Source organism: Oncorhynchus tshawytscha, unplaced genomic scaffold, assembly GCF_018296145.1.
Source record: "Oncorhynchus tshawytscha isolate Ot180627B unplaced genomic scaffold, Otsh_v2.0 Un_scaffold_1528_pilon_pilon, whole genome shotgun sequence".
Classification (NCBI taxonomy): domain Eukaryota; kingdom Metazoa; phylum Chordata; class Actinopteri; order Salmoniformes; family Salmonidae; genus Oncorhynchus; species Oncorhynchus tshawytscha.
Window position 1 is genome coordinate 2,058,599 of NW_024609832.1, and position 9,558 is coordinate 2,068,156.

At 42.2% G+C, this 9,558-nt stretch overlaps 1 protein-coding gene across 1 annotated transcript in view; it reads left to right on the top strand.

Annotated features, from left to right (window-relative positions):
* LOC112229604 (neurexophilin-1-like) overlaps positions 1 to 7,595 on the top strand; it is a 50,601-nt gene extending 43,006 nt beyond the window's left edge. The window contains exon 2 of the mRNA XM_024395536.1: positions 5,381 to 7,595. Within this exon, the coding sequence (XP_024251304.1) occupies positions 5,381 to 6,136 (756 nt within the window). The 3' untranslated portion in view covers positions 6,137 to 7,595. The remainder of the gene's footprint in view (positions 1 to 5,380) is intronic.
* Positions 7,596 to 9,558: the final 1,963 nt, after the last annotated feature.

The window sequence follows — 9,558 nt, forward strand, 5'->3', positions numbered from 1 at the left end:
GTGTTTATCTGTTAGACTAAAGGCTGACATGTTGTCACCCCTATCTGTGGTGTTTGCATTAAGTCTTAGACCATGTCTTCATTTGTTTAAACAGAATGATATGGTACTTAACTATAGCCACACAATCAATGTTCTCTTTATTAGAATATATACTGTAGCATCACAGCACTATAAAGACTTTTAATATTCCATAGATGAAAACAGTCTGCCATCACTAAAGGACAGTAAATATTGGTTTTCCAGCCTAAGGAGCTATAGATTGCTGTTGTAGTTAAAAGTGCAATATGCAGAAATCACTCCGTCGTTCCCTGGTTGTTAAAATTCAAATATTTTGCCTAATTTTAGTTTGTGACAAAACAAACAAGTATAGTGTAAAGAATCATTGTATAAAGCACATAGAACAGGTCTACCGCTTCTTAGACTTGCTTTCAATGAGAATGACAGATCTAGAACTCACATTCTATGTGACTTTGGCCCGGTCGCCAAAAAGTTACATATTGCAGCTTTGTATATCTTTTTAGACTGCATCAGTTGTAACAATTTTAAGGCATCCATTTTGTTCTCAAACTCTTAATGAATGGATGAGTTTGGACTATGCTGCTTTCTATTGGTGTTCTCTGTTTGCTAGTAGTTGAAGAAAAACTTCCACTCCATCATATCTTCAGGACCCTATTACCTTTATAGTGCAATACTTTTGACCAGACCTCTATGTAGTGGGCTTGGTTGGGCAAAACAAGTGCCCAACTGCATATAGGAAATAGGGTGCTATTTCAGAATCACCACTAAATTATGTATAAGGGGATTTTGGCATGTCATTGGTGACAGCAGTCCATTCAGCGATGAGTTGTGATGGTTCTCAGGTAGCTGAGATGTGATGGTTCTCAGGTAGCTGAGATGTGATGGTTATCAGGAGGCTGAGATGTGATGGTTATGAGGTAGCTGAGATGTGATGGTTATCAGGTAGCTGAGTTGTGATGGTTATCAGCTAGCTGAGTTGTGATGGTTATCAGCTAGCTGAGTTGTGATGGTTATCAGCTAGCTGAGTTGTGATTGGTATCAGGTAGCTGAGTTGTGATGGTTATCAGCTAGCTGAGTTGTGATGGTTATCAGCTAGCTGAGTTGTGATGGTTATCAGGTAGCTAAGTTGTGAGGGTTATCAGGTAGCTGAGTTGTGATGGTTATCAGCTAGCTGAGATGTGATGGGTGTCAGCAAGCTGAGATGTGATGGGTATCAGCTAGCTGAGTTGTGATGGTTATCAGCTAGCTGAGTTGTGATAGGCATTAGGTAGATGAGATGTGATGGTATCAGGTAGCTGAGTTGTGATTGTTATCAGCTAGCTGAGTTGTGATGGTTATCAGCTAGCTGAGTTGTGATGGTTATCAGCTAGCTGAGTTGTGATAGGCATTAGGTAGATGAGATGTGATGGTATCAGGTAGCTGAGTTGTGATTGTTATCAGCTAGCTGAGTTGTGATGGTTATCAGCTAGCTGAGTTGGGATGGTTATCAGCTAGCTGAGATGTGATGGTTATTGGCTAGCTGAGTTGTGATGGTTATCAGCTAGCTGAGTTGTGATGGTTATCAACTAGCTGAGTTGTGATAGTTATCAGCTAGCTAAGTTGTGATGGGCATTAAATAGCTGAGATGTGATGGGTATCAGGTAGCTGAGATGTGATGGTATCAGGTCGCTGAGTTGTGATGGTTATCAGCTAGCTGAGTTGTGATGGGCATTAAATAGCTGAGATGTGATGGGTATCAGGTAGCTGAGATGTGATGGTATCAGGTCGCTGAGTTGTGATGGCTATCAGCTAGCTGAGTTTTGATGGTTATCAGCTAGCTGAGTTGTGATGGTTATCAGCTAGCTGAGTTTTGATGGCTATCAGCTAGCTGAGTTGTGATGGTATCAGGTAGCTGAGATGTGATGGTATCAGGTAGCTGAGATGTGATGGTTATCAGGTAGCTGAGATATGATGGTTATCAGGTAGCTGAGGTGTGATGGTTATCAGGTAGCTGAGATATGATGGTTATCAGGTAGCTGAGATGTGATGGTTATCAGCTAGCTGAGATGTGATGGGTGTCAGCAAGCTGAGATGTGATGGGTATCAGCTAGCTGAGTTGTGATGGTTATCAGCTAGCTGAGTTGTGATGGTTATCGGCTAGCTGATTTGTGATTGTTATCGGCTAGCTGAGTTGTGATGGTTATCGGGTAGCTGAGTTGTGATGGTTATCGGCTAGCTGAGTTGTGATGGTTATCGGCTAGCTGATTTGTGATTGTTATCGGCTAGCTGAGTTGTGATGGTTATCAGCTAACTGAGTTGTGATGGTTATCAGCTAGCTGAGTTGTGATGGTTATCCGCTAGCTGAGTTGTGATGGTTATCAGGTAGCTGAGTTGTGAGGGTTATCAGGTAGCTGAGTTGTGATGGTTATCGGCTAGCTGAGTTGTGATGGTTATCAGCTATCTGATTTGTGATGGTTATCGGCTAGCTGAGTTGTGATGGTTATCAGCTAGCTGAGTTGTGATGGTTATCTGCTAGCTGAGTTGTGATGGTTATCAGCTAGCTGAGTTGTGATGGTTATCCGCTAGCTGAGTTGTGATGGTTATTGGCTATCTGAGTTGTGATGTTATCTGCTAGCTGAGTTGTGATGGTTATCAGCTAGCTGAGTTGTGATGGTTATCAGCTAGCTGAGTTGTGATGGTTATCCGCTAGCTGAGTTGTGATGGTTATTGGCTATCTGAGTTGTGATGTTACCGGTTAGCTGAGTTGTGATGGTTATCGGCTAGCTGAGATGTGATGCGTATCGGCTAGCTGAGATGTGATGGGTATCAGGTAGCTGAATTGTGATGGGTATCAGCTAGCTGAAATGTGATGGGTATCAGGTAGCTGAGATGTGATGGGTATCAGCTAGCTGAGATGTGATGAGTTTCAGCTAGCTGAGTTGTGATGGTTATCAGCTAGCTGAGTTGTGATGGTAATCAGCTAGCTGAGTTGTGATGGTTATCAGCTAGCTTGCAGTAGAGACAGACTAACAGTATTGTGACCTGGAGTGGAGGTCAACCAGGCACTATAGATGCACATTAGTCCTCTTGCTGCTTGGGTCAAATGGTATCCTGCTATAGTGCGTGTGTGTGTTTGTGTGTGTGTTTGTGCATTTATTGGTTCATGTGTGCGTACATGTATGTGTGTGTCATTCCATAGCATCTGCTGTTGATGATTGATGAACCACTGTGTCGACTGCTGTTGCGTTGTGTAATGACTTACATCCTGAACACACAGAGCATGTACAGCTCTCTCTGACCCAGCCATCTCCCTGTACCTATAGCCTAGGCCCAGGGGAAGCCATCTGTCTGTGTCTGGCTATAGTCAGCTGTGAGGCTCAGGCCTCTGCTGGCCAGAGTGCTGTCCATGTTTACCAGATGCACCGTCCGTCCCCCAAGGTAAACTACCCATCTGGCAGCACTGAGCCTCAGCAGACACACTGGCCCATGGCCCAAAGCATGCTGTAAAATGGAGTCAAACACATTGGCCCAAAGCCCAAAGCATGCTGGATGATGAAGTCAGATAAACTGCCCAAAGCTTCGTAGATCGATGTGTGTGTGTGTATATTGTGCGGTGGCTGTCTATGGTGGACAATGGACAAACAGTAAGTATGGATAAATATCCACATTTTAGTGTGCCATCACATCATGCAAATGAATGAGCTCAACAACAACAAAAAATACACATTATTGCATATGCTATTAAAGGGAAAGGAAAGGGAAAGGGGAGACCTAGTCAGTTGTGCAACTGAATGCATTCAACTGAAATGTGTCTTCCGCATTTAACCCAACCCCTCTGAATTAGAGCGTTGCGGAGGGCTGCCTTAATCAATATCCATGTATTCGGCCCTGTTCAGTAGGCTAATCTTCCTTCATATTTTATCTCAATGAATCTGTAAACGTTTCCATTGAATTAAACCAGATGCAGAGAAGATTTCTGATCAATACATTTGTATTGTAATCTCCTTATGTAATCAATGAAATTGTGTATGTTTAGTAGCAATATGTAGTTTAATGGGAACTTATGAATTTGGTACTTCAAGGTATTTCAAGCAGTCAGGGCTTAAGGCTATTCTTCATACGCAGGTTCAGAGTGGAATACTGTACCCATTACCCTGTGGTCAATAGAAACAAGGCTAAAATAGAGGTTGTAAAATGTCACCTGTAACTACTATAATTATTCATTATAATCCACATAATTATTCACATTTCCTGTTACTGCAGGATTATTTTCCTGTTGTAGCAAACTGGCTCAAATTAAGATCCTACTTCTGGCCAGTGCGCAAAGAACACTTCCTACAGAAATTATATGATAATGTTCTACTCTATTCCAAGCTAGGTTCAAATGGCTTTTAATGTGCAATTCAAAACACACCCCAGGTCATTCAACGTTTTTATTTTTATTTATTTTTTCTCTACACCAAGAGCCTTATGGGAACCATATAGGCATATTTCCCTACACAATGATATGTTTAAACTTGTCTGTAGGGAGGAAGTAAATTCATGTCCAAAGAGCAAACTTATTGGTAGCGAAACCTTATTTTCTACATATCGACCCCGGAGTGCCTCAGCCCACAAAATGCAAAAACCCTGGGCAAGACGGATCTGCTGTCATGTCTTACAGTAGAAATCAGCCAATCAATGTCACTTTCCGCCGCCGGGGCCTGAATGAACCTAATTCCGCTCATCTTGGCTAAATGGTGAAATCCTGGGGGTTCATCAATCATCAATCCAAGCAGCGCTCTGTGTTTAATAGTCTGGTCTTTATTCACTGAATAGCCACTGCATTTATCTATCTGGGGGAGCCAAGTGGAAATCCCTTCTACTATCTGACTGACAGAGAGAGAGAGAGAGAGAGAGAGAGAGAGAGAGAGAGAGAGAGAGAGAGAGAGAGAGAGAGAGAGAGAGAGAGAGAGAGAGAGAGAGAGAGAGAGAGAGAGAGAGAGAGAGAGAGAGAGAGAGAGAGAGAGAGAGAGAGAGAGAGAGAGAGAGAGAGAGAGAGAGAGAGAGAGAGAGAATCGCTGTGTTCTGTCTCTCACATTCTAACTCCCAAATGGGGGCTGTCTGCTACATTTTTAAATTGAAGATCGTTGGAAGATGGATTACCAGTATCTCCCCACTTTAGAATCCCTTTTGATCGGTCAGTTTTGTAGGAAGCTGTGTGCTGGGCCTGAATGTGAAGTCAATATTTTCAGAATCTGATATTAATATCTGCTGATGTGTCTCGTTGTCTGTTTAGATAAATGTTTAATTGTCTCTAGTACTACCGTGTCTCCTGTAACAGCCTCTAAATGTATGACAAACCAGTTAGAGAAACGTATCTCCTCTTCTCTCTTTGTTTCAGGTGACAAGTGTACATGCTTCCAAGGGAGACCTCCTCAAATCGGGCAGCCCCAAGTCAACGTTAAAACACATATGGACAGAAAGCGGCAAGGACCTGTCAATCAGCAGGTTGCTGTCACAGACTCTCCATGGCAAAGAGAACACCACGGCCCTGGACCTGCGCTACGACACCCCGGAGCCCTACTCCGAGCAGGACCTCTGGGACTGGCTGAGGAACTCCACCGACCTCCATGATTCTAGACCTAGAGCCAAACGGCGGCCTATGGTCAAGACAGGCAAGTTCAAGAAGATGTTTGGCTGGGGAGACTTCCACTCCAACATCAAGACAGTCAAGCTCAACCTCCTCATCACCGGGAAGATTGTGGACCACGGCAACGGAACCTTCAGCGTCTACTTCAGACACAACTCCACAGGCCAGGGAAACGTGTCTGTGAGTCTCGTCCCGCCAACGAAGATCGTGGAGTTCGATGTGGCAGCCCAGCAGTCCGTGATTGACGCCAAGGACTCCAAGTCCTTCAACTGCCGCATCGAGTACGAGAAGGTGGAGAAGGGTGCCAGGAACACGCTGTGTAACTTCGACCCATCCAAGACATGTTACCAGGAGCAGACTCAGAGCCACGTCTCCTGGCTCTGTTCCAAGCCCTTTAAAGTAATCTGCATCTACATCTCCTTCTACAGCACTGACTACAAGCTGGTGCAGAAAGTCTGTCCGGACTACAACTACCACAGTGAAACTCCCTACTTCCCCTCTGGCTGACTACTCCCACAACAACAACCCCAATGTGGAGCAGAAAGTTACTTAGTGGGGCTTCTTATTTTTCCCCACCCAGAGAAATATATGTTAGCTGTAATGTTCTGAACATAAAAGAATGTGTAAAATGAATTAATTACCTATATATAAAATGAAGACTTTTGATGACAATACAGAAAGTGAATATTTATGGGAGCAGTACTTTTTTTAATTCAAATGTTGTGCAAAACCATTATTATTTGTATAATTATAACTATGTTATTAGTATACAAATACTATGACTAAACAAATAATATTGATTATAATCCATTTGTTTTATTGTTTTCATACCTTTTTTCCATCAATGATTTCATAGATGCATAATGTGTACATATTTGAGGTTGATAGTTCCATTTGTAACTAAGTAAAATCAGCATTTCATGTAAGTCTTATTAGTTTGTAACAACTTTTTATGTTATGTTAGGTACATTTGCTTGGTCCAGTTTGTTTCTAAATGCCTAGATTTTCTCCTTTTAGTATTTCTTACTTTGCTCCTTAGGGCCAACTTTCTGTATGAAAGTTCAGTTCTGTGAGCTACCAATTGGACTGCAACGTACAGGATCCTGTGTTTTGTTTGCACCTGCAATACTCTTCATTCAAGGTAGTTCAATTCCGCTCTCTCAGAAATAACAGTCCAGACTCTTATCCTTGAAGGCCTTCAAGATTCCCACACATTTCCAAACCCTTCGACCCCAAAGGCGAGAGAGCTGAAGAAGAGGAGTGTGTCGGTGTGCAATCGAAGCATCAGGTGGAGATGGTCCCATGGCCTGACGGACTTAGCATTCAGCTAGCATTGAGCAGGCTTCTCCCGCAGGCATGTTTTATAAAAAAAGATTTAAAAAATTAAGCATTTTACATGTTCAGAAATGATGCTGTTCATTCTTCAGCTTATTTGGAGTGTCCCTGTATAAATCTTGGCTCAGATTATTATTAGAAAATCACAGCCTTATTAAGTTTATTGTTAATATTCAGTTATTGACTTGGGGCTTTGCTCATTGTCATTGACTTAATAAAACATGTAATGTAATGAATTTTATGTCTTAGAGAGCCTAATTTGTATGAATGGTTTGTATTGTACATAGTTTATCCCGAATTGACCTGTGTCTGTATATGCCCACATAAAGCTGTCTCCCTCTTCCCACAAACTCTCTCTTTCTCGTTCTCTCCTTCTCTTGCTCTCTCGCTCTCACTCACTCACTCTCTCTCCCTTTCTCTCTCATTCCATTAATACTCATTATTGGTCCCTCAAACAAAGACACTGATTTTGCTGATGATGTAGACGTGAATCCTTGAAAACAGCTACCCTGTACATACGCTGTAGAACTGTCTAAATATATTATACGTACTCATCAACTGTATGACTAAAACATTTATTTATGGGGGACGGATGGGATGGAGGTGTACATATGAATAAAAATACTGTACGTTTTATCAGTTTAATGTTCTTGAGTGTGATTTCTTTATACGCATGTCTCAATGATTATAATGATGGTAGGATTTCAAGGTCAATAGATATTAAGGATATCTCAATTGCCAGACATTGAAGCATGTACAATAATTATTCTCAACATAATTGAGTCTTCCAACATGCTGTACCTAATAGTGCATAGTATACATTTAATCGATTTCCTCAGTATTCACACATCTCACTCCAAAGATACAGATCAAACTGAGCTCCATGCTTTTCTTAGCGCATCATAATGTTACATAATCTGTAACATTTTAATAAGATATATAAAAATAAATGTTATCCTTATCTACCATTCCTTATAGAGCCTATACATTCCGGAACTTCTTAGAATTGGTTCTTGATCTTCCTGATCAAGACAAGAACCAAACTTTTTCCAACTTCATCAAAGCAAAACTGATCACACCATTCACTCCAAGACCAATCAGAAGACCATACAATACATATACAGTAAGCTCTATACTTCCTGAGTTTAAGCTTCAATTCTTCCTAGAGTCACTCTGATCTATGATACCGTGTTTTCCTTATAGTCTACAGAGAGAAGTTGTGCATGGAAGCCAAGTTGTGTTCCAGTCCCTGTGAGAGAGATTGAGGAGATTGTGAGTGAGTGCCGTTTCGAGTCAATAGCAGATAGCAGCGTCTGTTGTGGGACTCCTCAGTGCAGTGGCACCTGCCATGGAAGCCTCGTAGTCGGCAGTTAGGATCAGCACTCGGCTTTACAGCGATTAGAACCCTCTGGAGAAGAAATCCGCTCCTCGCTGCGTTTATCTGGCTCACAATTTATCAGTAATTAAAGTGTGTGCCAGGTTTGTGTGTTCATCGGCTGTCTGCAGGGTGCTTTTACAGCCGGCCTCATTAAGGAATAGGCCTCCTAAAGTTTAGCCCTGAATTATTCACTTTTAACAAGTCTACAGGGATGTACTCTAATGTGTGATATTTGGCATATGTTTTGAACGTATACACTCAAACATACTGTATTACAGACAAATTGCTCCACGAGGAATAGTAGTGTAACGACCCTGGGTTTACAAGCGCGGAAATCGACCCTGCCCCTCGAGCTTGCTGTTGCGGCACAGTCGATAGCGTGCCGGACCTCGAAGATCGAGGGTTCGAGACCTGCTCTCTGCCTGTTTCATTACACTGGTGTCAGAAGTGATCGGACCTCACATCCACGACAGTGCTTGTACTTAGCCGGTGAGCGCGTTCCTGTAAGTCTTAGATTCTCAAGCTAGCGCGAAGACGCGCTCTTTGAAAGGGGGGTAACGACCCTGTCTTTACAAGCGCGGAAATAGCCTCTGCGGTTCAACATGCTTTCGCGGCATAGTCGATAGCGCGCCAGACCTCGTGCTCGAAGCTCCCTGCTGTTTCATTACAGTATGTCTACAGCCCCTATCTTTATCGATAAGATTCAGATTGATTCAGATTTATCTGACCACAGTAATCGAGACAATATTAAATGTCACCTCTGCTCTGTTTCACTATATATGTCCATTTAATGTCTTCATGCTCTATTTCACCTCTACATGTCCATTTAATGTCAGCTCTCCTCTATTTCACTATATATGTCCATTTAATATGTTATTATGTCATATGTCATACCAATTTAGAATTTTTGTATGCCATATATGAGCGTTTCTGTATCTCACTGGTAGAAACAGGCAATCTACATCGCCTGGTTGTAAGCAAACTACAATATCCAGAATTCATAGCGACTTCAGGACGTCAGGGCCGTCCCATGGAGGCGTGAGAAATCGAAATGTCTGTAGCCAGAGGATTTCGAAACGGAACAAAATTCTCAACTGATGAGGTTGCCATATCATCAAACGTTGACAAGTGATGCTATTCTATCAATTTTCCATTTCACTTCAAAGAGGATGCTAAGAGTTGTGAGGAAACGTAGCTAACATTACCAGGGCAGCAG